The following is a 27189-nucleotide window of genomic DNA, read 5'->3' as shown; positions in this document are numbered from 1 at the left end:
TCTCAGCATTTCCTAAGCGATCCCAGAACACACACAAAAAAGCAACATATGGGGAAAATTGGCCTTAGAAGGGCCTGTTTGTGCATTCACAGCAAGAACACCCCCCCCCCCCCCCTCGCCACCGCCCGCAGCCCCCCCCCCCCCCCCCCCCCAACGCGCGCACCACCCCTCCACCGCCCCTGCCACCCCTCCACTCAGTCATCAGCGGGCACTCAGCGGCCAACAAGGACTCGGCGAAAATGACACACATCTGCTGCCGCTCCTCTGAATCAGTGTGATTCTACACTTTCAAAACATTCTCCCGCTGGAATGCGGTGGTGAGGCCACTGATTTGAAAGGCAAACTGTCCATTACGAGGCGGTCGGCTGCCTAGTGTTCCGCTGCGCCCCAGCTGGTCTTTTTCCAGCTTCTGTATGCAAATGTATCCTGAGAATTTCACATGCTCATACACACACGTGGGTTGTAGTGTGTTTGCATATCCACCGCAAGCTTTAAGTAGCTAGTGCTGTCAGAGTGATGGTCATGTCTGTGGCCCCATTCTGTGTGCAGCTGTGTTTGTCTCTACGGCCTGTCTGTGTGTGTGTGTCAGTGTGTGTTTGTCTCTACGGTCTGTCTGTGTGTGTGTGTCTGTGTGTTTTTGTCTCTACGGCCTGTATGTGTGTGTGTGAAGGTGTGTGTGTGTGAGTTAGTCTCTGTATGCACTCTAAAGAGAACACAACGGGTAAGTGAATCATGGGATGTCTGTCTGAAAAGTACCAAATTTGCACATTTGCATTATTTAGTTGCCTTCATCTTTTGCTTCCCGGAATGCTGGAGCACTCGAGTCCTTACCGCACGACCGCCCCCCTGTCCGCCAATCCCCTGTCCCCTCACGCTACCGCATGTCCCTGTTTGTACCTTCTCCAACCCCCCCAGCCTCGTTCTCCCAGAACACCTCTAAACAGACCATTCCTTTGACCCTGCGGTGCCCACTGGATGAACACAGACGTACACAGTTATAACACTCCAACCCTCAGGGTTGAGATGAGGTTTGTACTCTGCATGACTGCAGGATTATGGAATTTGGGTTTGGTAATCTATGCTCATTCAATAATGATGCATTTCTATGTTTGCTCTATCTTCCTGACTAGAAGGCATAACTATATGCATGTTATAGGTGTATATTCATGCATATACCGTATGTATGTATGTCTATGGATGCAAAGCTATTTAACGTAAACTACTGAATGATCAGTAGTCAAGTAACCTTTACGTATGACTTGATGACTTCAGTGAAACTTGAACTTTCTGATACACAGAGGTTTGTACACACACACAAACAAACACACACACACAAACACAAACAAACACACACACACACAATCAAAATGCATGGCAGCAGAAGTAGCTACATAATCAATATCTTGCCAAAGCTCTACAGCTGACTATTAGCTTGGGTAGCTAATGATGGTTACATAAATTCCAAGTTGCGGCCAAAAAAAACAAGATTTGGACTCACAGAGGCAGCATACAGACAGGCATGCAGGAAGCTGCACAAAGCCAGAGTGGATATTCTGAAGTCTGGAGGTATCACTATCCCGATAGACTCCAGAGAGATTTGTATGCAGGACAGCCTAGAGGGATCACTGCCGTCCCTGTTACAACTCTATCAATACTATCAGGTATTCAGAGTGGAGGCCTGCAAGCCACCTTCAGCTATTTTCAATCCAGGGGACCAGACAGGATAACACTGAGTGTGTGTGAGTGTGTGTGTGTCTGTGTATGGATGAGTGAGTGAGCAAGCGATGATGAATGTGTTTACAGGTGTGTGTTTTGTTTGGGTTTGGGATCTGAAGACTTGGGGTTTGCCTTGTGTGTTGTGACTGGCGGAGCAGGGATTACATCGACAGTGCATTTGGTTTCTGTGGGAAGGACAAGCTATGGAGGAGAAAACACATAATAGGCTGGTACAGCCTTCACAGTCAACCCTCACTGGATGCACAGGCCGAGAACAAGAGGCGGCCTGAACTGACTTTTTGAAGAAGGCAGGAAGGAAGTATAGGAAGGACTCTAAAATGCTGCCAATAGTAAACAGTGAATTACTTTGAATGAAGGCAATGAAGAGTCATCGAGAGTGCAGACACGATGGTTGCTCCAAGGAAACACAACTGCGTCCTTAAATGCACAGCTGTTGAAAAATGTGGAATATGCAAATATCCAACTGGAACCAGGTCAATGTTCTTGGAGCAGATTTCCATTCCACTCTGGTGTGCTATCCTGCAGGGCTTGCCTCTAGCCCTCTCATCATGTCTGCTGCGTGTGCATGGTCACTCTCTATCTCTCTCTCTCTCTCTTTCTGTGTGTGTGTTTTTAAGAGAGACATAGAGAGAAAGCTAGAGAGATTGAGAACTAGACAGGGACAGAAAGTGGGAGACAGAAATTATACAGACACAGCGAGTCTGGTGGGAGAAAAACAGACAGCGGATGCAAGCAAAGTAAGAATGGTTTACACCTTTTGAGGAAAAGGCAATAACTGCTCTTATATCACAGTAATCACTCAGTTTCACTTGAGTGACACTAGATAGATAGATAGATTTTTTTGTATTCACATCCCCCCGACCACTTGCACCCTCCTCAATGGACTCCCAATGTGAGCAGCAAGCCGTGAGCATTTTCCGAGCGTCTTGTTTAATGCCAGACACATCCGAGTCACCAGAGGAAGCATCGGTTAAGTGTAAATGCCAGCAAACGGGTGATTGCAGTCACAATTACAAGGTGGAGAGAGCTGGTATTTATTTGTGCCATCTCCAAATGTTAAACCTCGCTATTACAGTGGCGAGATGATAACCGTTTTTACATTTCCCTAGGAGGCACCTGGTTTCATGATGTGCTTTGTTATTTATATTAAGATAGGTGATATAATGATTAAATTGCACTCATGGGTGGATCAAGAACATTCTCTATTACCATAATGTTTTTGCAGAGATTTTGTAATGAATGGCACTGGGGTTTCATTTTAATTTCAGTGGGTTACTTGACTAGTGGTTTTGAAAGTATATTATTTGCTTGGACGAGAGGTTTAATCCACTAATGAATGCATAATGCTGGGGATTCAGTGAAATGTAGGAGAGACAAATGATCTCCACGACCACCCTTGAGTGCTGCTTAAGAGAGCAGAGGAGGGCTTTTCCACAAGAATGGCTACCCAAGGATGTGGAACATGGGAAGATATTTTTTTCATCACTGGGATCTTGTTTCGTATGACAGAGCCTCCAGGACAAACCCCATCCCAGTTTTAAACATCCAGGGAATTGTGTTCTAGCACATTACATCGGAATATACTCTCATTTTGTCCCTTTTCATACATGATTGTAATATTCCGGTAATTTATTTTTAGAGAGAATTACAGTGTTTTCTAAAATCTAGGTTCAGCCAATGAAGCTTTTTTTGGGTTCTTCTCAGAAAAAAAAAAAACTTCATCAGGTCAATATAATTAGGAAGAAACAAAGGTACATTACCCAAATACAGACAGTATGGTATACATATATACACATGCTGTTTTTCCCAAGCCTGCAAGCCTAGCATGAAAACACAATAAGACGATGTTACGTAAAACCATCGGGCCGCCATGAATTTCACTCACAGAAGAAGCAAAATCCCCAGTCGAAATCAGGGCTACTTAAAAAGATTAAGAACAGCAATCTCCAACTTCCAAACCAAAGACGGATTGAAGTCCTGGTGCAGCTTAGGGGAGGAAGGGTTTCCTGGTATTCCGCTGATAAAAAACTTTGTGCTTAGGGAGCAAGAGTCAAACACTCTAGGACAGATAGGGAGTGTATCATCAGGGCCGAGAGAGGCTGGGCAGGTGGTGGTGGCTGAGGTGTGTGTGTCCACAAAGTCTTCTTCTCATAAGAAGACTTAAAAGCATCTCTCTGCTTTACGTGGATAAAAGTCCTGCGGCTTTCCTGACCAGTTGTTGGAGGTATGCAAGACTTGGGGGGGATTATCAGCAGTCTTGGCTTTTAATTTTTAATTACGTTGGGGCAAAAAAAGAAAAAAGCAAGAAAGAAAAGAAAGGGGAAAGCAATTAAAGAACATTCTCTGTGTTCTTAAACAAGACAAAAAGTGGGAGATAGTATTGATCTTTATAAGCAATGTATAAAAATTCAGTCTTGTAAAGTAGCAGGGGGGGGGTTCATGTATGTGTTGAATGCTTCCAGTCCAGATTTTCCAGTCTGCTGTGTGGCTAAGCCAAGTAAGTACCAAAGGACTACCATAAATAAAAGCCTTATCTCAGCTCACCTGCAGGGTAAGTAAGTAAACACACACACCATACCAGCGTACAGGAAGGAGAGTTGTATCCATCACCCATCCTCCAGGTTCTCCGCTCATCCGTGTGATTCATAATGAACACCACACCACCTTCTTAATGTGGCAGTCTCTCAAGGGCCAGATTTAGCTGATGCTGACAGACAGGATAACGCATTAAAGATGTGTGATGTGGAAGAATACACAAGAATGTAACAGCCCTCACTCACTCTGCGTGGTTGGTGAGGAAGTCTTCGATAAGGCAGCGCTCGCATAGAGACAGGAGATTTGAAGCCAACAAACATGACAGGCAGGTGCTGTACTATGTGTCCTCCTTGTGCAGACCTAAGATTATTAGCTGTACCAACAGTGCACTGTATTTCTATGAGGGAATGTTTACTGCATGATGGGCTGGGAATAGCACCGAAAGGATTCACATGAACATTGCTCCCTGCAGAGATTAAACCAATGCAAATATACTCCCCAGGAAGACTTGATACGCGCCTATCTCCCTCCAAAGCCCTGCGAAAGGCGTTAGGGAGACATGCTCCTTATGACCGGCGAGATGAGCGTTGTAGTGTCTAATTGGAAGAACTAACACCCCCCCCCCCCCAACACCTAGCCCGCCTCCATGTCTCTGGTACTCAGGCGGATGTGCTCACCTCCAGTTAATCACCGTGCTCCAGTCTACAGCAGACTTGCAGGGCCCCCTTTAAGATAGATATCTGAAGAGATGAGAGGGAGCCGGAGAGGAGGGGAGAAAAAGAAGCGCAAAGATTATGGGCCATTAGTTATGCGTGAAAAATTCATCTCGCCAGAGGAAGAAACGGGCAATGGGAGGGTTGTCGTCGAAGATAACGCATTCATTAAAGAAATGTTAAAACCACGTGCCGCGACTACGAGTCCCCATTAATATTGCAGCTGGCAGGCAGCGCGGCACGAAGTGCGGGGGCACGAGGGCCGAGAAATATCTGCTGTCAAAGCTGGACCTGACGGCCACCTCCTCTATCCTGACAATGTAATTTGCTGATTAATTAAACTCAAGTAGGGTAGTATTTATAAAGAGGATGGCCACGTAGCCCACTTAATGGTGTGGTTTAATGGTCTGAACAGCCTGGCGGATAATTGCATGCAGAAGCAATAAGTCTGTATTAATATGATTGGGAACATGAAAGGAAAACACTAGAAGGATAACACTACAGTACGGGGCCCATTAAGGCACAGGGCCGTGAGCCACTGCAAATTCAAAAGAGCGGAGACAATCCTGCTATATTAACAATAGTTATGACATAATATTGGCTGATAAGCCCTGGCTGGGAAATAAAAACCTCTTGAGAGTATGACTGTGACAGAACACATTTCAGTCACTGTTCTCATTTCTCTTCTAATACTACAGCCATTTTTGCCCCTCAGAAAGAAATTCTTGTCTTCCCCCTCAGAGTAATCAAGCTTGGCAGTTGGCATTATTCCCCCTATATTTTTCATCATCTGTTGCTAATGAGGCATCAAGGGACGATCGTTCTTTCTTCCTGTCCACCATGAGGTCCAGTCGGGTCTCGTCTGATAGAGGAAGGTCACACGCTGCTAGTTTGACTGACTTCTGCAGGCAAAACAGCTCTGTGTGGAGGCAGGCAGACGGACAGACAGACAGACAGACATAAGCAATCACGCAACACGTTGTGACAGACTGCCTGGGATAGTCCTGCGTCTGTGTCCCACGCATACATCACGTCATCAACGCAAAATGTGGGGGTGTCATGTACCTCTCAACAATTATGCACGTCTTCGGAACATGCAAATGTGTGCGGAGGAGCATACCACTTCCTTTACGGCTTAAGGATTCTATTCCAGTACCAATAAACTATGAGAATGAGAATATGATTTTAACCCATTTACTCCTAAAATGCCTGCTAAAAATGCCTATAGAATCCTATGGCATTCTAGACTAAATAACCTTATTTCCTGAGGGTTTTCTGAAAACATACTAAAAATTGTCAACGTCTATCAAAATGTAATATCTAAGCCTCTGTAGCACCTAAAAACATGAAATAAAAAGCATGCTGTGCTACGCAGCATCCAGCGGGAGGGTCAATGTTGCGCTACGCAGCATCCAGCAGGAGGGTCAATGTTGCGTCATGCAGCATCCAGCGCGAATGGGTTAAACAAGACACTACATTTTAAGAACAAAAACAGAAATGATCATTTCGGTGCAAGAAGAAAAGTGGTTTGATTTCACTTAAAGGTTAATTGTTGTTTACTGATCCAGCTGCCAGTAGGAACCATGCTGTGTGCATTGGTGAAACATGTACCCACACGTCTGTGTGTTTCCAATGCTCCCCTCTGTGTTTGTTCAGGTTTGTTTCCCACCATAGCAGGTGGTAATAGCATTGATGTGTCCATCACGATGACAATAACAAGCTTTTCTTTGGCGCTGCTGCTTATGTAGGGGTGGCGCGCCACCAGCGCCAGCCCCAACTGTGTGGACACATGACAATCCAAACACAGCAGCTATCAATCCCAGCACCGCTCATCAAAAGCATCACTACACAGCACAGCGTGCAATATCAACGAAGCCTACTTCCTCTGAACGAGATAGAAGACTGGTTGTGGAGGGGGAGAAAGAGCAACAGCAGCTTGTTGTTTGATTAGGAAATTACTGAGAAGGAACGCAGAAGGCAGCGTTTTAGAAAATGTAGGAGCTGCAGATTTGTTTTATTATTACACCTATTTAAACTTAGTCCATCAGCTGGAAACCTTGAAGCACGCCAAAAAATGATCTTTAGTTTGTCTAGAGCTTATAGAAAACCAAAATGAAGCCTTAAGCCATTTTAATGAGGCAAGTTGAGTAAGCAACTCGTCAACTTGACAGTTGAAGGCGTGCAGAACGACTGATGGAACCAGATGGAAATCTCTGCCATCAGAGCAAAAGCTTTGAGGTCTGCCAGGAAAATGAGACAAGAGAAATGCTGATTATTGTATTTCCACAGTGTGTGTGTGTGTGTGTGTCTGTGTGCTGCAAAGGGTCATTAAAAAAAGCTGGCTATTTTCAAGTGTTACATAGTGCCGACTTCAGGTAGGCTACTGAGAATACACATGACTGTACCATAGCATACAAAACATGACAGTGTCATGGGGCCTTGAATATATACAGCAGGAAAGTGACAATCTGAATTTATTATCCTAATAAAATAAAGCTGCTGTAATCTCTGCCTCATGTAATGTCATTCACCGATGTATGCAGAGGATGGTAAGTAATGTCATATCACAGGGTAGCCTCCAATAAAATAACAACAGCAGCACAACAGCTCATTTTCATATTTCGAATGTGGGCGAGGCATTAGAAAGGGGAAAAGAACGATTAACCCCATATTTTAGCTGACGGCTCCTGCCTGCCTCTGGCTCTCCCTGATGCCAGTGTGAGTAACAGCAGGGAGGGGACAAAGGCAAAGACAGTGTCAGTAATCTTCAGACACAAGGAAGGGAAAAAATGGAGCTTCTTTTCAGAGGGCCGAAAACAAGCAGTGTGAACAAAGGCCCAAGGGGATAAGAATCCTAGACATGTATAACATTAGTATAACGTCTGTATGGTGAGGCAATGCATCAGGTGTCACTTTCTGCCAAGAGAAAGTATAGAAGCCAGGAAGGCCAAGCAGGCTTGGACAGAGCAAACAGAAATATGGTGGGGGTGGATGGCGGCTGCATGTGTTATTTTATCTTTTTAGGTGGCACGTTGTACACACACACATATTGTAATGCTTTTATTTGGATGTTAGCACAGGGGAAGAATTTACAAATCCAAATATTTATATATTTGTTGCAGGTTTAGACACACACACATACATACAGCGCCTCACTCCTGTCTCCGATTCACCAAGACCACAGACACCTGCTCACAAGGAGCTCTGAGCATGGCAGTTTGTCTCCTTGGTCTCAATACGAGGCCCAAGAGGATAGCCAAGGCCCTCCGGAGGAAACAAAACCCTCCAGGACACATGAACACGGAAGACTGCTGCTCATTGCTCTTCCTCTTTCCTCAGACTGCGTGCCAATAGGGATTTTAATTACAATCAGCGTTGTCAGGAGTCCAGCAGAGGAGAGGAAACTGCCAACAGATCCTGGTGGAATTTTAAGAGGTTTCATTGCACATGAAATGACTCTTGAATAATGCCTGTCTCATTCCTTTTAAAGCTCGTCCACGTGCAATCCAGCCACATGGCCATATGCCGTGTTCTCACAGCAAAGTGGACGTGACCATATGCTCATATATTTCATTTCAAAACTCAGCCCCTGTGAGAAACAGGCATTAATTATGCTACTGACAACAGTGTCATTGACCTGTGGGGAAACTCCTGCATTATTCACTCGGTCATTTTCCATAGATCAAAACAACTAGGCCCACATTTCAGCTATCGTCACTGCCCGCAGGAATTCATCAGTTCTTTAGAAATCAGGTAGCTGGCACGAAACCATATTTCAGAAGCGCACAAAACAAAGCAAAAAAAAAAAAGAGAAACAATCGCATTCAATCAGATTTGGAATTCAGGAAGACTGCAGCAATACGTAGGAGCCTTCTCCATTGTGAGACTGAGCACAGCCTCGCACAAAATCAATTAACACAGAAGAGGGGAAAAAAAGAAAACATTCCAAATCAGCACAGCTGAGGTAGACAAATCACCAGAGCGATGTTGACAGGCTGATCTCCATTTTCCTCCTTTGATGTGCTAAAACGCAAGGCTCACCCAACCCTCAGACAGGCTCTCCTCTGCACAGCTGCATATTTTAAGGTGAACATGATGGGACTCTTCTGTAACCTAATTTTGAAAATTGAGAGTTTACTGTTTTGTCTGACCAGAATTGCGCTTTCTGTTTGAAGCCGTACCGTAAAATTGTCTCAGTTACATCACCAAAACTACTGCCAATGAGTATTTGATATTGGTAATCCTAAACACGACTCATCACGACTCAGGCACAAGACAAGAATAACATATTCCTTTAATTCTCCTGCCCGAACCATCACACCACAAGAATGACATATTCCTTTAATTCTCCTGCTCGAACCATCACAAATATAAAAACAGATTTACTGTCACAGAGCACAACGGCATAGCAAAACCATTTATTAATTTCTCAGCTTGCCAAAACAAAGATCTATGTACAAAAATACATAATTATGATCAAATTGTATTGAATAAATAAAGATGTAATTTCTCCATAAACTCTAGATATGGTCACATTTGAATGATCGCTAAGCACACTCTCAGGAAGACTACTGTTCTACCTGAACCAGTCTCTTCATACGGGCGGTCAGTGCTCACAGTGAGGGAGGCTTAGGGACAGCCAGGCTTCAAAGGGCTGCTGTTCTAGCTGCCGGCTTGGACAGGCTCGGAGCGAATGGGCCACCTTGGCGGCGATGCCCCCGCATGGAGCATGAACGCCACCAGATGCCAAATGCCACATTCAGTAAGCAATGTCACATTCACATTCACAACTGTAGAAAGGCACACTCAAACACATTCACAGCCATACTCCTGAATGTTGTGTGAATGAATGTGTTTCTGATCCTTTATCACAAGGAACAGGGACAACAATGGGAAATACAGACATAAAGAATTTTATATTGATAGTGTGCTTAAACTTGAACAAAATTAGTTCAGTGGTTTTGTTTAAAGCTCTTGGAACAATTACAACCTTAGTGATTAAAAAGGGAGAGACAAACTTGTTATTTTTCACACTCTAATAAATCAAATGAAAAGCTGATAACGATTTGTTGAAAACTGAAGGCAAAATGTAAGATTATTTCCATTATTTATGCTATGGAGATTTAAAATCGTCAACATTGTTATCTTCCTGTATAGCGTTAAATTATATATTTTTTAAATTGTCATAGCAAAAAACAAATGTAAACTAAGCAAAAAATAGCTTAAGTAAAAAAGCAAACTTAAATCATAAATGCACAAAGGCGCTCTTACACACTTATACTACCCCCACCAGACTCTCTGCTGCTGTTTGTCCACTGAAGATGACGTCATTGACTGAGACTCCGTCATATGAGGCCCCTGCCAGCGTCAGAGGGAGGTTGTGGTCACTGATGTACGTCCTCATGGTCTCTGCAACACATCCAAATCCATTAAACATCCACATATGCATCGCAGGTTAGAAGGACTTCACAACATATCCAGAACACATCCACATCGCATGTTAGAAGAATTTTATACAGCACATGTTCTCAGGGTCTTGTCAGACTGCATTAGACTAAGGGTATGTTTGTTGTTTGCATTGGTGCCCTATGGGGGTTGACTCATATTCCATACAATGTGTTGTGCACAGAACACCACAGAATATAAATTGTGTGATTGTACCAACACGTTTTAGGTCTCACCTAGTCGCTTCCAATGTCCAAGATGATATTGAGGAATGCAGTCCTAAAAAGAAAAAAATATATCGTTAAGAAAAAAAAAAAAATCAAAACACACAGTGTTGAAGAAAGCTTTTGCCCATCATTGGACCAACTTTTTTTTCAATGTGTGCGAGTACCACACCTCTAACACCACGGTCAAAAACTCCTCACTCGGACTGAACCTGATGGCAGCAGCGACTCAAATGACTGCACAAATGCACACAGACAGTCTATCAGTCTGCTCCCTTTGTCTTGTGTTTTTGGAATATTATGTTCTCTGTCAGCAGGTGACTAGTGAGTACAGCTAGCAGCCTTGAGCTCCCTCCCAGAGCACAAAGCAAATGACAATAACAATTCTTGAGGGCAACAAGGGACCAAGAATTAGGCTTGAATTTGAACAAAGAAGTATGGTGCTCTGAATACCGATGGCAGAACGCCGTGGCATGTGTGTATTTCTTTTACGCAAATGCAATTTTAAAGAGGTTCGTTTTTTTTTACGCTGACATTTTTACAACCACAGACTGCATACATGTGTGCTGAAGGCTGTAAACCATAAGAATGAGTACCTCAGTATTCACCATAAGAATGAGTACCTCAGTATACTGAGTGTGTGTGCTGCATAACAATTCAGTCCAGATCTGCATGAGCAGCAAATGGAGATTATACGTGCCATGAGTGTGAGTGGGCATGAATGGAGCATTAAATCCATAACCATATGTCGTTGACTGAAGCACTTATGCAGAGCTTATGCTTCAGTTAGTGTGTGGGTGTGCCTGGGCAACATGTAACTGATCTGGAGGTTAGGGTGCGAGCATATAGGTGTGTGTGTGTGTGTGTGTGTGTGTGTGTGTGTGTGTGTGTGTGTGTGTGTGTGTGTGTGTGTGTGTGTACCAGCCTGCGTATAAAAATTCAGAGTTGGAATGGATGGAACTAGGGGTGAACGATTTTGGAAAAAAATCTAATTGCGATTTTTCTCACCAATATTGCGATTGCGATGCGATTATTTTTAAGCTCTTCATCTTCTGTCTTATTCAACAAAGACAAGCAATATATTATTCTATAGTATGACCAACACAAAATTAGATAAGTTAAACATAAACTGTTCTTTCCTGGAGCCCAGGCCTAAGTTATGATGGCATTAGGTCATTGAATAAGATTGATGAATGAAATATTTTTTATTTAACTATTTAGTAGATCTATATTTGTTGAACATCCAGCCTTGTAAACATTTAATGATTCTTATAAGTTTCTATTTCATGTATATATGATCTTCTTTCGTTAGTTAACAGTTAGGTCTACATTGCAGTGGCAGACACGGCTTCTCCTTGTCCTGTGCTCTCCACACACACACACACACACACACACACACACACACACACACACACACACACACACTCACCTCCTCTGTAGGCTACTTGCACGTGAATCGGAACAAACTAGGCTACTGTAGATTGTTGCAGCGCAAATAAATGCGGCCAAATGACCGTTCCGCTTGGTGTTAACTAAAGCAGTGTTTCCCATACATTGACTTATCTGTGGCGGCCCACCACAATATCAACATTGACCACCACACAATGATTTTCCAGGTTGTTCTAAATTGTGCTTAAATCTAGTTAGCATCATAACCACGCTGCACTACTTTGTTAAAAACTGTTAATTCTGCAAACCTACCACCACAAATAAAATTTAATTCTGTGGGAAACACTGTAAAGGTTAGCATCATCAACACTGCAGCGCAATACGCATGCATGCAAATTAAGTCGTTTGTTCATATCACAACAAAGCCAATCGGAGACATACCTGTGAGATGAAATGTTTGCGCCGCCAATCCCCTTGGATATAGCAAATGCCCCCACTGTCATTGTACTCCAGTAAACAAAGTCCCCAGTGCACAGGTGAATGGCTGCTGTGCAGCCTAAACAGTCATGAAGTTTTAATCGTCAGCTGGACAAGTGAACGAAGTTACCAGCCAGAGTAGCAGCACAGGGGAATTATGAACTAGAGCCAAGGACATGGCAGGTTCGAGCAAAAGGTAATGAAGAGGTTTATTTTTAACCAAAGTAGCTCTACTGATCAGACCTTTCTTGACACTGTTAGTTGGTCCTCTTGTTTACGTTTTTTGCTTCTTCAGTGGTGGTGGAGGTGTGGTACTCTCTCCAACTCCCCACACATACACGCTTTCCTTCTATACATACGGTGAAGACCATTCCCAAGGTGACATCTACCAAGCTGAAGGCTTGGAGAACATACAAATATAGACTATGGGCATATAAATAATGAAATAGGCATCCATCTGCCGAGATATTTATTAGCGACAGGTTCGTGCTGCTTCAGTCTGGATCCGTGGGGGATGCCACTAAACCGTGACTGAGGAGAGGTTCTGCAGTACATGCACAGCTAGTAGAGGCTGTCACTCAAAAACACAGAGGAGACACACCGAGGACCTCTGGTGGCGAGAGAGGGGCTATGACAGTTAGACAGTCGGCGCAGTGGAGGAGGAGCACTAGTCCCCCGGCGGCGTTCTGGCAGAGTAAGATGCTGTCAGACAGGGAGCAGTGCAATATGATGCCGACCACTAATCTAATCTTTGAAGATGGTTGGCTTAATTTGCAATAGTTTAATCTGAGGCTTCATTTTAGCATTCAGATGCAGGCAGTAAAAAAGTTGTATGAATACAATACAACTGTTCATTTCAACAAATAGGCTTGAAAAACAAAACTCGACACAAAGCGTCTGAAGAAAAATATATGCAAGACTGTTTTTTTCAGGGAAAAAGGATGGAAAAGAGCATAATTATGCCAAAAGAGGAGACAGAGACGCTCCAGCGTGTGGCATGCACATCTTTACACATCTTAAAAAAGCACATGCACACCAGCACCTTGGTATTAATTCAACAGCCTGGACAGGAAGAAAACACCAGAAATGGAGCGGGCTAATTGGGAGGGAATGCCTGCATCTGGGAAACCCAGTGCTGCTGCTTGATAACGGATGTTTGATAACAAAGATAACGGAATAGATAACGAAAGATAACGAAAACAGGTAATAGAGGATCGCCGGAGCAACGCAGATGTTTACTTAATACTATGTTTTAATGCATAGGTGCACAGCAATAAATTACTAACGTTTTGATGTTTACTACATCTTCGTCAGAGTCCATCATGGACTGTCCCTTCCCGTAGACGCACCAGATGTCCTCAGAAGCGCTGAGGAATTACTCTTTCTACAACGAAAACGGTGTTAGTCATGACCACTGTGCTGCCCAACCTCCCCTCCTCCCCTGACCTCCCCTCTCTGAGCCGTGCGGCCGCTCGCTGTCCTACACACGGGAGTCCCGAGGGATCCTCACCTTAAGCAGAGCCACAAGACTCCAGATAGGGACCGCCGTGACCCCAAGGTGAGCGGTCACAGCCTGGGTCGCTCTCTCCAGCAGCCTCTCTTTCGACACGCTCTCGGGGTCGCCGAACACTTCGTGGAACCATGCTCCTCCCATCATCACCTGAGAAACCAGAAAGGAAAACAGGAGCAAGAGGATCAAAAGAATGCTCTGAAAGTTCTCCTGATAGTGAATTACAGTCCCAAAGCTCGGGCCAAGCTCCCGAGCAATTCCCCATCACACATGCTCGTCATTGGGGTGAACTAATGAGGATCCAAAATTTGACAGCAAAACCCTGAACCTCGAACACACATCTAACACACTGACAATGTCTTCAATTCCCCTCTGCCCCTTTAGCCTCTCCCTCTCTCCCTCCCTTTCTACCTTGCTCTCTGCCTCTCTCTCAAATGAGACATTAGGGAAAGAAATAACACCAAGAGTTCATGTGTTCTTCAGAATGACTTCTGCTACTTTTTGCCAATCAGTTCAACGGGGCTGGTTGAAGAGAAGCAGCCATTGTCACTCCCGGTAAGCCTCTCTGCACTGCATATGAATGAGTTGGTTGTGGTATGAACCCCTAGTGGTTAACACTCATCTTGTCTGCCATACCACCATGTCCATGTTGCGGCCATCTGCATGGTTAATAAATGATGACTAAAGAATGGGAAGGAAGTGAATTATTCAATGGCATTTTGTGCCGCGGAAAAGCCACATAGCACTGGAGGCTATTTATACAGTTTGGTAGGGCAGACCAGTGTATTCCAGTTAGGAGTTCTGGGATATTTCTGTCCCACGGTTACGTCAGCCATTGGCTTTCCTTCATGAGTCCTGAGCAGTGTGCCCTGGCAGAGGGGCTGGGGGAGCCAATAGAGATCTGCATGTAGACATAAAAGATTCAGACTTGTGCTTAGCCTCGTGCCTCCAAGCCAGGAAACACACTCACACTATAGGGCCTGTATATGACACTATAGATGTGGTGCGTCCTGGGAGTCTTAAAAGGTGGCACATTCATTCTATCACTCACTCTCACTCTGTACGTATGTTTGTGACTGTGTGTGTGTGTTGCAAGTTACCGTGAGTCTGGTGGATGGGACTCCAGAGCGGTTATGTTGTGGGAAGGGAACGGAGTCGTACACCACCCCCAACAGCCCACGGTCCTCTGAGGAAGGGACCAAGTGCCCAAAGCCCTACACATTCCCCATAAAGCACACACACGCACACACGCGCGCACACACACACACACACACACACACACACACACACACACATACACACACACACACACACACACACACACACACACGCGCACATACACAATTTAATAACACCAACAATGACTGTTGCACAAAACTTTGACAGATACCCAACGGGAAAACAGTATCTAATTAACCAAAACATATTAACAAAGCAGAATTAAAGATTAAACAGAAAGTCTGTTTAATCTTTTTTAATTATACATTTTTAACAGCCTCTATTTAAGTCTTTATATCTCAAACCAACAACTTAACTCTAATCTATCCAAACCTCACCGTGACTGGCAGGACGGAACCCTCATACTCCAGATTCACCACGGCCACTGTCACCGAGGAGATCCCTTGTAGCTGTTGTGACAGGGGTTGAGCAGCAGGGGGAAGTATCGAGGCCAGGGCTGTGTTTCATCAAGGGAAGGGTGGAAGGGGTAATGTTTAATAACAAGACTGTATTGATGAATTGAGGATTTAGGCTTTATTAAAATTTTATATACGATTTTTAAGGACACGTTTAAGAAAATTTTAATCAGAGTAAAGCTTCTAAGGTAGAGGTGCGCACATCCAAAACGCAGGTGCAGGACAAAAGGGTCAGACAATCAAAAAAACAAAATTGAATGTCCGCACACTTGCTCCCGTTTTGGTGAAATAAAAGATAAAGCAAAACGGGAGCAAGTGTGTGGACATTCAATTTTGTTTTTTTGATAATCAGAGTAAAGCTTACAATTGGCAGGCAATGCTGAAATGACATGATCAGCCTTCACAGTGGCTCCATCTTCAAGCTTAATCTGAAACACAGGCGGCATATTAAACAGATATGGCATTTTAAGGCTAAGTATAAAGGTCACATGAAAGGAATCATGAAAATGTCACTTTGTCAATGCTTTTACATATTGATTTTGTCCTTTTATCATTTGATAGCTACCAATGCCAACCACCAAAATATGGTCTGCCTATATCTGGATACATGATCCAGTGAGATGAGAATGATCAATTCAGAACTTTTCCAATTTTTTTCAATTTGACCCATCTAAACCAAGTCTTTGCTCACAGCTGAAGTGTGAAAGTTTGCTTTTATCATGCAAGCTGGATAACTGTTATCAAAATAGGTTTGTAAAGGAACCAGCATACAAAGGGTGAAATATGTAACCTTTAACTAAAGTTCGATCCTAATGATGTTTTGTAGCAAGACAGCACTAGTGGGATGCCGTGTAACTTGAATCAGTGTACAGAGAGTCATGCTATTCCTATGCCCCCCTCACCTCCCAGCCAGTGCCAGTAGCATTCAGTGTCTGCACCGGGCTGTGTCTGTGCAATTCCACATTGTCTTTCCTCTTCAGGAAATCTTCAAGAGCTTCCGGAAGCATCTGCATGCCTCTTCGCAAAGACCACTGAGCCCATGACTCCTTGGCGGACCGCGTCGCCAGGTCGGATGGGGTCACTGTTGGGCCAACTCCTAGGACGGTAGAAATGGCAGATGTGTTAATGGAATCATGCTGTGGTGCAACAGCTTTGAAAAGAAAAGGTCATTCTAATCCATTCCATTACCCTTTCGCACCACCCGTTTCACAAAGCACCACCCCTACCTGAGAGATTTACATGTAGACATGAAAGACTGTAGGGCCGTTCACACCAGGAATGATAACTAGAATGCTAACTGTAACTATAACAACATGAAAGTAAACACTGACCAACAATAAGGAAAATCTCTTCTTCTCGTGTTGATGAGTGCAATGCCTAAAATGTGATTGATAAAAAGCTTACAGCCAATTAGAATCTTTCTCAAAATAGTTCTGAAAGTAACCCCAGATGATAATGTTCTTCATGTCGGTATTGTTATAGTTTCTATGTAAACAGACCTGCCAACCTTGAAGAATTTTTTTGAGTAGCACCTCGAGCCGAGAAAACAAAAATTGCTCACGTCGGCCTTCATGCATACAGCCAAAAACAGACATAGCCATACTCGCAAGACACATTTTGCATAGCGACCCATCTTTAATGTTGAATATCTATCTAAACGGGATTCAATGTGTTCCTGAAAGTGCAAACTGAATCTTTTACAGTAGCTCTACAATGTTGACAATCTGTTTTAGAGCCTAACAATCCTGACCTATGAAAACCACTTGTGTTGATAGGCACTGATGTGGGTATTGTTCATTTTCTTTTATGTGGGCCCTATTCGATCATGCCTGGTATTATACCTCTTTTCAATCCATTAATATTAAAGATTTATTTTGTAAAGAAATACATCTATCGTCCATGTTATGCAAACATATCTAATTTACCTGGATGTAGGCTACAGTAGATATAGGCTTATGGACATCTGCTGTTGTCAGTGTGTAGTCGATCCCTTTACTCATAATAACCTACATGTTTTGTTTATTTGTAAAAAAAAAAAAAATTCATTGTTCAAGTATTACCTGCTGACTAATGCAAACTACTGATTGCTTTTAAAGAATTTCACTTGCACGTGCACTCAAGTTTCTTTCAGATTGCGGTGTCTTTCTGCCATCTGTGAGGCTGCAATGATTAGGCCTACATTATCCCAACTACAGTGATAGGTGCGCGATCTCCGTCTATAAGCCTATTATTTGTTCTCACTTGTTTTCATGCTAATAATCAAGAAGAAGGATCCATATGCTCCGAAGAAAAACACAAATTGAACACTCATTAATGAGCAGCTCAAAATATTTCGCCTTGGTCCACTTTCAGACTTGTTGTTAATGGCTGCATTTTGCCTTGGAAAGGTCCGCGCTCCAATTAGGCGGGTCAATATATGAAAAAAAAAAACACCTAACCTCAAAAAAATTGATACAAAAGGTTTTTCAACTGATTATGATACCTTTAGATGTACTTAATAACATATTAAAAATCTAGTAATCTGTAGTCCCAGTAAAGGGGTCATTTTCAAGATGGCGTCCAAGATGGCCACCAGAAGCTAATTTGGGATATCTGAAGGATTAATCAGCCTAGGAAAGTGTTTTTCGTGTTTAATCAGATTTAGAGGTCACTGATTCATATATGTCAGACTAAAGTATCAGTTCATCATTTTCAAAGACTTGTCATTTTCAAGATGGCATCCAAGATGGCCACCAGAAGCTAATTTTGGCTATGAAGCATTATTCAGCCTAGGAAAGTGTTTTTCATGTTTAAAGGGACACCAGGCAAGCCTGATGCTTTTTCCCTACGAAACTCCCCCTCGCTCGGTCTGAAGCTCTTTTCCTTTTCTTTGCATCTTCCGTCAAGGGTTTTTACTGCTTCTTCGCCGGCTCTGCCATTATACACACACGTTTGCAACAATCGCTAGCGTTTTGTTAGCCTCCCTCTGTGCTGTGGATTTTCAAAGACTTGTCATTTTCAAGATGGCGTCCAAGATGGCCACCAGAGGCTAATTTTGGCTATATCTGAAGCATTATTCAGCCTAGGAAAGTGTTTTCATGTTTTATCAGATTAAGAGGTCACTGATGACTCTTCATCTCCACCTTTTTTAGTGTTCTTATAGTAGGACCTGAGGATGCATGATGTTCTCTCTCAGTGTCACCATGCCTTCAAAACCTTTCCCTTCTGTGAAACATATGTCATTCCCCTACCGCTCCCTCAGTTTAGCTTTCAGATACTGATTACCGAATGGAATGGAATCGAATCAACCTCAATCAAATACTCTTTCATGTTAGATTCAAGTACAGAGACAGTCAACTGTTCTTAATTGTGTGCATTTCTGCAAGACACTCCGCTGTTCGTGTAGAAGATATGGATTACCTTGCACTGCTGCCTGTGGAACGTGTCAAAATGAACAATGTGACAATCCACACAAGTTCCTTTCAGATGAGTCAGAGGATGATGAATAATGATATAATAATTATTTCTGATCTACTTATGCATATAGTTTAAGATTCAGTTTAATTAGCTCCCCCCTAATGATAGATGCCAACAATTATTGATCTACACAAATATACAATGCATGCCTATACAGTACATGGGTCATGGTTCATTAAAGTCATAAAACAGCCACTTACTCGCAAGCTCTACTCTACATATTGTAAAAGCATATACCCTGTACATGAAATATAACATTAATCAACAAAATAACATTTCCATCTTCCTCCACACCAAGCATAATACATACTCTATTCTGTATAGGCAAATATAGTATAAAGCCGATACATTTTGGCATATACAGTCCAGGGAAAACAAATGAAACACCCTAAAATATATATTTTCTGAAAGCATATAACCTGCAGATGAGATATAACACCAGTTAAGACATGTCCCATTTTCCTCCATGCCATGAACAATGCATTGCCCTCTATTCTGTATAGGCGAATCTAGTGTAAAGGGGATACATTTTAGCCTATATTGTCCAGGCAAAACAGATTAAACACCCCAAACCATATATTTTCTAAAAGCATATAACCTCTAGATGAGATAACACCAGTTAAGACATGTCTTATCTTCCTCCATGCCATGGAGATGGTTAATAATCCTGTATTGCATTTGCTCTGTATTAAAACGCATTGATTTTAATTTATGGCTGAAAAAGGTAGAGCATTGAAACATTTTCAATTTTAACATTTAAAATCCTATTATTTTTTAATTTTACCATCATTTGATATCAATTTCACCCCTGTAGGCTGAATAGTAATTGAGATATAGCCATTCTAACCTGTGGATAGCCATTTTGAAAATGACCCCTTTCCCAAGGTCAGATTTTACTAGATTTTTAGTATGTTATTTAGCATGTCCAACAGTACCAGAATCCATAAAAAAACCTTTTGTATCATTTTTTTTGACGTTGAACCCTATATTGACCTGCCTAATTAGCGCCTTATGAAAACTTTAACCATCAGCGACACATTGAAAATATGCTAACTGAAACAACTCGTTGATCTGAAAATGCGTGGTTGCTACGCAAAATGCGTAGAGGTTGGCAGGTCTGCACTGTGTGTGACAATTAATCATTTATATTATATATACATTTATATTTATATTCCATCCTCCCCAACCCAGCCACACTGTTCTCACCGGAGCCAAACACCATGCCCAGCACGATGGAGCCTCTGGCCTTTTCGGCATTGTAGAGAGGAGGGAAGCAAGAGCGCACGCTCAGGGCCCTGCAGTCGCCAGCAAACACGCCTCGGCATAGACTGTCAATGGCAATGTCCGCTAGCTGCGCACAGAGAGGAGAAAACAAATAATGAAGACACACTTAAGAGTAAACACAGACACTACTGCCTGCTATATTCCTTTGTGCATGTAAAAAGATAGGAGTTGGAGTTATAGACAGCGAGAGGGAGAGCGGGTCAACAGTAAGATATGGGGTGAAAGTGAAGAGCAGTGGTGGGGGGGGGGGGTGGTGGAGGTGGGACAGAGAGAGAGACATAGCGTAAACAAGGAATGGTCACCTCAGATCCTAGCCTTCTGGAGACGAAGGCATGTACGGACTCGTCCTCCTCCTTGCTTCTCTTAATCATGACCTCCTTCAACACACTTTGCAGGATGGGTCGGGAAAAAGGAGTAACTGTCCGCATCACTCCACTGCAGGAGAAAGAGAGAGAGAGAGAAGCAAATATGAGTGGAAGAGATGAAGGACTGATGTTATGGGAATGGGATGACAGTCATGAATAGTGAGTGAGTGAGCGAGCGCGCGCGAGCGTGAGAGAGAAAGAGAAAGAGAAAGAGAAAGAGAGAGAGAGAGAGAGAATAGAACGACTGAGACAACAACAGAGATGTAACTTATTTCCATTCTCGCAGAGGCCTATTCTGACGCATGAATTATACAAGCAGACGAGACCAACCCTGCGGAGGTTAGGGACTGGAATTATTCACCAGCTCCGCTCCAGAGCGCTTCTCACCCCAGACTAGACGGCATCTTGTGGAGCTGTCCCCCGACATAGAGGTAGCGGTTTTTGGAGGCCACATGGTCGTAAGTGACAGGGAGCACTTCGCTCTCTAGTCCCAGCTCAGACACCTGCAAGGAGGACGCAAAGAGACCCATGGTTACAATCACATGAAATTGGCCTGGAAATATCTTTTAAAATGGCTTGATCATCGGTACATGGTGAGTGATAATGGTGGCAATTAAAATATTATGAAAGATACGTCTGAAGAGTTTTTAGTAGCTTCAGTTTGCACAGAAGCACCACAACACTAGTGACAGAATCACAAGTTATGGTTTGCAGGATAAACATCAATAGAAATGCACATCAATGGTGCTATACATCCTTCTCTTTAATATATCATGGGTAAGGCGCAAGCGCATAATGAAGGCAGGTTGGCAGGCAGTCCCTCACTCACACACACACACACACACAAACACACAAACAAACAAACAAAAACAAAAAGTGCACCAACACTGCAGTACCATGTTGAGTGTATTCTTCCCCACTGCTCCTGCAGGGCGGACCGCTCGCGGCCCCTGCTCAAACACTGCCCCATCCTCTCTGCGCGTGGAGCTTAGCCAGCCTCCACAACGTCCACTGCCCTCCAACAGCACAACCTACACAGCAGTCAGACAGACAGAAAGAAAGTAAACAAGGATAAACGATACTGTGACAGGAAATAAAGTAAAAGTTACAGACAGAAAGAAGAAACCAAAACCAAGCCATAGGACGGAGTAAGTGTGTGTGGCTAACCTTGGAGACATGGGGACTCTTACTGAGGTGATAGCAGGCAGACAGGCCCCCTATCCCTCCCCCTAGGACAGCAACTGTCTTCTGCATTCAAGCCCAACTCCCACGCCTGAGTGGACACAACTGGAGACATTTAGGACCTCGAGTGCAAGCGTAACACATACAGAGCATACGGAGAGTATTCACAGCGCTTCACTTTTTTCACATTTTGCTATTTGCTTATTCCAAAATGGATTCAATTTTTTTTTCTTCAAAATTCTACACACAATACCCCATAATGACTATATGAAAAAAAGTTTTTTTTTTTTTTTAAATGTTTGCACATTTATTAGAAATAAAAGAACAAAAATATAATATGTACATAAGTATTTGCTCAATACTTTGTTGTGGCACCTTTGGCAGCAATTACAGTCTTTTGGAATATGAAGTCACAAGCTTGGCACACCTATCTTTGGCCAGTTTCGCCCATTCCTCTTTACAGAACCTCTCGAGCGCCATCAGGTTGGATGGGGAGCGTTGGTGCACAGCCATTTTCAGATCCCTCCAGAGATGTTCAATGGGATTCAAGTCTGGGCTCTGGCTGGGCCACTCTAGGACATTCACAGAGTTGTCCTGAAGCCACTCCTTCGATATCTTGGCTGTGTGCTTAGGGTTGTTGTCCTGTTGAAAGACGAACCGTCGCCCCAGTCTGAGGTCTTTCCCTCAATCCTGACTAGTCTCCCAGTTCCTGCTGCTGAAAATACTGTATACTGTGATGTTGGCTGCCCAAAACTCCGTTTACCACAGTTTACAACCAAACGCATAAACAAAGTTTTCCAAAAAAAATCACTTTGGCCGGAGTTTTTTTGGATAACCGTTTTACGGGGCGAATTCTCGTCTAAATGAAAGGCTCAAACGTAGGGAAATGTCTTCGTTTATAAAAATACATATGCTCGTGTTCGGGGTCTTTGTTTCATCAGACCGGAGGATTTTGTTTCTCATGGTCTGAGAGACCATGTGAAACAAACTCCAGGCAGGCTGCCATGTGCCTTTTACAAAGGAGTGGCTTCCGTCTGGCCACTCAACCATACAGACCTGATTGGTGGAGTGCTGCAGCGATGGTCGTCCTACTGGAAGGTTCTGCTCTCTCCACAGAGGAACCCTGGAGCTCTGTCAGAGTGACCATCAAGTTATTGCTAAACTAAATAGCTAAACTAACTAAAGCCCTTCTCCCACGATCACTCAGTTTAGAGGGACGGCCAGCTCTAGGAAGAGTCCTGGTGGTTCCAAACATCTTCCATTTACGGATGATGGAGGCCACTGTGCTCATTGGGACCTTTGAAGCAGCAGAAATGGTTCTGCACCCTTCCCCAGATCTGTGCCTCGAGACAGAATTGTCTCGAAGGTCTACAGACAATTCCTTTGACTTCATGCTTGTTTTGTGGTCTGACATGCAAAAAATCTCAAACAAGCTTTTTCTGTCATTATGGGGTATCATGTGTAGAATTTTGAGGAAAAAAAAATAAATGTAATCCATTTTGGAATAAGGCTGTAACATAACAAAATGTTGTTAACACTTACCGTATGCACTGTATTGCATTGATACCAGTATGTATTTCAACTTGTTTCACAAAGTCATAACACATAGAAGATAAAAACTGGACTGACATGACCTTCTGGGTACACCGAAATGCTAATGCTTGTTCAGCTGACTTGTCTGACCACAATTCTTCCCTGAATTCCCATTTAAAGGGGTTTGCACTAGTAACACCACTAACATGAGTCATCAATTCTGTGGTCTGGTCTTATCAAGTTTTACTTGACAGAAGTGTGCCAAATTCATTTTTTTGCTTCACCTTACAGAGAGGAACAGTTCATGAGACTACTACAAGAGACATTATAAGACATGATTGCAACAAGTGCTTTCAAAGAAAGCCTCACCCGTGACAATGCTAGCAGGCCTTCAAAAAATCGGATCAAGTCGTTGTCGAGTCCAATCCAAACAATATTATTTCCTGGTGAGGTAGGGAACATACAGAGGTGTTCGATACAAAATAACTGTTATATCAAACTGTTAAATACAAAAAAACGTAGGTAACTTAGTGGGACCACACATTCTCAACGTCTTCCCACCGAGGAGGCGGGTGGACGCATACTAGGGGTAGCTAGGCCTACAGTGCTGGATTTGATAAGGTGATAAACTGTCTTTGTTATCACTGACAGACAGACACTCGCAAGAGCAACGACAGAAGTCAGTGGTTGGAGGCATCTGATCTCGACATTCGTCCAAGGAATGGACTTTAGGTTAAAAAGGTGCACTGTTTTTGTGCAATGGGCGATCATTTGCTTTGCTTTAATGCCTTAATTTCTACAATTATTCCAATTGAGAAGATAAGACATAAACAAACGTTATAAGTCCAGTCTCTTCTCTTCTGCTTGGATGTCAACTACTGTCGACTTGTCATTCGCTAAATCGTTAAATAACATAATTTGCTAGCATCAACATAGAGGGGGACCCATTTAGATGCATTTATCGGCCTATTATCGCCTTTTACACACATTTCGTAACGTTAACAGATACATAAGAGAGTTATACAAGTCGCAAAGAGGAGCCCTGAAGTTGTTTATTAGCAGTGTGTTTACCTGTAGGCTAGTCTTTCAATTTTGTCGAGCTCTAACCTTCAGATCAGATGAAACGTTTGGAAGAAGCACTAATATAACAATATTTTGACACATAGCTTGTGTCCATAGACAGTTGTGTCCTACGTTGAACTCTTCTTCTATTACTAAGATGAAATGAACGTAGACGTATTATATACCTGCAGTGCCATCTAGTGAGCTGGGTGAGGAAAGGCAGACTAAACTGCTGGCCTAAGTGCTTACATAATATTTAGCCTAGGCTATTCGCCTTTTGAACTTGAATATGCGCCAAGCCCCCTCCTCCTCCATCTCTTGGGACTAACCCATCCCCCCTTACACTCCTTTCTGTCCTGTTCTTTCTTTGTCTGCCCTGTCTTATATGTTGTGTTATGTCTATGTCACTATGCCTGCATAGAGAAAATTGCCCCTCGGTGATAAATAAAGTTTTTTTAATTGAATTTAATTAGCCTACATCATACATTTACATACATGCCTATATGTTGTCAGTAGCCTAATTGTGATGCCAATAAATACATTCTACAATTAATTTCATGGTTTCTGAGGGCTTTTTCTTTTTTAGGGTGTGGTTCTCCTGAGATGTGGACACAAGGACATTGTGTTTACTTGGGCAGTGTTCTAAATCAGCAGAGGCAGAGAGCATTTCAGGCAGTGTGTTAAGTAGGCTACTTGTCATCAGGTTATCAAAAGGATTTATTTAGAACATTAATGTAGCACAACTGAAACAATAAAATGAACCGCTTGGAAGATGCTTGAAAGATTTCCATATTGAAATGTAACAAAACATTTCTTTAAATAAAATTTGGTGAAACTTGACTTATACATGACATTGCAATTGGGAATAATTATAAATTATTACATTGTTTTACAGAGCTCTGTTTTCTTGTTAAAGATTTCCTTCTCTAATAATTGTGCAACATGCTGGGCCATGGCCTTCCTCTTGTGACAGGATATGGAGAGATGTAGTGTCTCTGTCAGTTTACAAAAGTCCATCCTCTCTGGCTGCAGTGCACAGACGGCATAAACCATCAGCTGGTAACCCAACTTTGACAAAACCTCTTCACTCCACCTCTTTACTTCACTAACTCTCTCCTCATCAACCTGATCAGCCTTGGACAGGACCAGGTAGCACTGTGTTCCTGTGGCTGAGATATGGTGCAGCAAGCTCACACAGTCCATGCTGAGTCGGACAGGAGACAGAAGGACGTAGACATCACAGGAGGGACGCAGCGCAGTGGTCAGGGGATCAGCCTCACTGGGCTTCAGATGAAAGGGGGAGTTGAACCCACCAACCCTGCCCATCCCTGGGAGGTCCCAGAGGACCACGTTGGGGAATTGTGGGTATTGGTATGCCACAGGCTCGAGGGTGGTTTCAGTGACACCTGTTGGTGCTGCTCCTTCATCTCCGCTCTTCAGCCCTAGAAGGGCATTGATGAAGCTGGAGCTTCCACAGCCGGTGGTGCCCAGGACTCCCACATCCAGACGGATGTCCTCCATGGCGTTCAGGATACTCAGAAGCCTGGCAGGATGGTTGGTCAGAGCCTTGGACGGCAGAAATGCAGAGATCTGTTCTATTTCCTCCTTCTTTACCTTCCCTGTATCAAGGGCAGGTAAGATTGTAGACCTGAGGAATGGGAGTGATACATGTCGTAAATCTCCCAAATTATAGAAATCTTACTAGCTATCAATATTCCCATCTGTACAAACATTACATGTCAAAAGTATTTATCAGAAATACTTACTTAGCATTATTTCTCAGTATTTTTGGCACTCTGAGTTCTTTGGAAGCATCTAGTATAAACTGACAAAAAGCCTGCTTCCTCATGTCTGGAAGCAAGGAGAGGAGAAGCTCACCAATCTCCGTCATGCCTACTAGCCTGTTTGGTTCTTGGCTGACCTGTGTCCCTGTCGCCTCTCTTTCCTTCCTCCTGCGCTGCATTTCTAATTTACGCTCTCTCATGCGCTCCCAAGCGCAGGTCTTGCACGGCCCTTTAAGCTCCTCGCTGACCAGGTCCGTAGCCTCCTCTGCTCTAACTAGGTACAGTGGCTGGTCCCTCTCACGCAGCTCCATGAGAGACGCCATGTGGTCCTCCTGGTGCAGCTCTGAGGTGAGGACCACCAGCAGGTCATAGAGTGAGCCAGCATTGGGAGGGCTAGCAGAGTATGGTGCAGAGGGCCCATTTAAGATCCATATGCGAACATTGGGGATATAAGGATAAGACAACACTGGGAGGCCATTCTCTGCTCTCCACACATTCTTGCTAACTTCTTTACGTTCTGTGTCTACATCCGACATCTCTCTCTGGTCTAGTTCTTCCTCTGCCTCATCACTTTCGTCTTCCTCTTCATCCTCTTCCTCCTCCTCCTCCTCGTCTATGAGGCAGTCCTCTTCGTTCTGTAGTCCACAGACAACTCTGGCTAGGCGTGCGTTGGCCTCAGGTGTGCCTCCAGTGATGGCGACGTCCAGTGGGAAGTGCTCGTACAGCTCCAGTACTGCGAGCAGCTGGTCCTGCAGTCCAGCCACCTGTGGAGCCGTTCTCCATGCCCCAAGCACATGCTTAATGTGCTCCTCACTCAGTTTCCCCTGCATAGCGCTATGCAAAATAATATAAGGTACTA

The 27189-nt window shown here is 43.5% G+C and overlaps 2 protein-coding genes across 8 annotated transcripts; both read right to left on the bottom strand.

The window, feature by feature from the left end:
- Positions 1 to 9264: 9264 nt before the first annotated feature.
- Positions 9265 to 24692, bottom strand: ppox (protoporphyrinogen oxidase). Of its 6 annotated transcripts, none has more exons than XM_042107168.1 (14): positions 24556 to 24692; positions 23854 to 23927; positions 21937 to 22056; positions 21666 to 21800; positions 21157 to 21272; positions 20707 to 20839; positions 20327 to 20471; positions 16567 to 16760; positions 16029 to 16092; positions 15587 to 15705; positions 15131 to 15244; positions 14031 to 14180; positions 10667 to 10709; positions 9265 to 10394 (listed from the first exon to the last, which is right to left on the bottom strand). In XM_042107168.1, the coding sequence occupies exons 3-14, from the start codon at positions 22021 to 22023 to the stop codon at positions 10261 to 10263; spliced, it is 1434 nt and encodes a 477-aa protein (XP_041963102.1). In that variant the 5' UTR covers positions 22024 to 22056; positions 23854 to 23927; positions 24556 to 24692; the 3' UTR covers positions 9265 to 10260. The 6 variants fall into 6 exon arrangements, with proteins under 6 accessions (XP_041963102.1, XP_041963099.1, XP_041963104.1 ...); XM_042107165.1 differs by having other exon boundaries at positions 21937 to 22042; XM_042107170.1 differs by having other exon boundaries at positions 24592 to 24674.
- Positions 24693 to 25113: 421 nt separating this feature from the next.
- On the bottom strand, positions 25114 to 26580 carry zmp:0000000951 (interferon-inducible GTPase 5). 2 transcript variants are annotated; one of them, XM_042107171.1, is made up of 2 exons: positions 26313 to 26580; positions 25114 to 26194 (listed from the first exon to the last, which is right to left on the bottom strand). In XM_042107171.1, the coding sequence occupies exons 1-2, from the start codon at positions 26528 to 26530 to the stop codon at positions 25426 to 25428; spliced, it is 987 nt and encodes a 328-aa protein (XP_041963105.1). In that variant the 5' UTR covers positions 26531 to 26580; the 3' UTR covers positions 25114 to 25425. The 2 variants fall into 2 exon arrangements, with proteins under 2 accessions (XP_041963105.1, XP_041963106.1); XM_042107172.1 differs by having other exon boundaries at positions 25114 to 26165.
- Positions 26581 to 27189: the final 609 nt, after the last annotated feature.

This window comes from Alosa sapidissima, chromosome 10, assembly GCF_018492685.1.
Source record: "Alosa sapidissima isolate fAloSap1 chromosome 10, fAloSap1.pri, whole genome shotgun sequence".
NCBI classification, from domain to species: domain Eukaryota; kingdom Metazoa; phylum Chordata; class Actinopteri; order Clupeiformes; family Clupeidae; genus Alosa; species Alosa sapidissima.
The sequence above is the reverse complement of the archived record's forward strand: the minus strand, read 5'-3'. Positions and strand labels throughout refer to the sequence as shown.

What these genes read in the sequence shown, in the direction of transcription:
- ppox (XM_042107168.1), bottom strand. Translation starts at nt 22,023, where the DNA reads ATGCAGAAGACAGTTGCTGTCCTAGGGGGAGGGATAGGGGGCCTGTCT. An exon ending in AAGATGCCGTCTAGTCTGGG is followed by an intron (nt 20,840 to 21,156) that starts GTGAGAAGCGCT and finishes TTTCTCCTGCAG; the next exon opens with TGGAGTGATGCGGACAGTTA. An exon ending in TTCAGCATTGCCTGCCAATT is followed by an intron (nt 15,706 to 16,028) that starts GTAAGCTTTACT and finishes GATGAAACACAG; the next exon opens with CCCTGGCCTCGATACTTCCC.
- zmp:0000000951 (XM_042107171.1), bottom strand. Translation starts at nt 26,530, where the DNA reads ATGAGAGAGCGTAAATTAGAAATGCAGCGCAGGAGGAAGGAAAGAGAG. An exon ending in ATACTGAGAAATAATGCTAA is followed by an intron (nt 26,195 to 26,312) that starts GTAAGTATTTCT and finishes CCCATTCCTCAG; the next exon opens with GTCTACAATCTTACCTGCCC.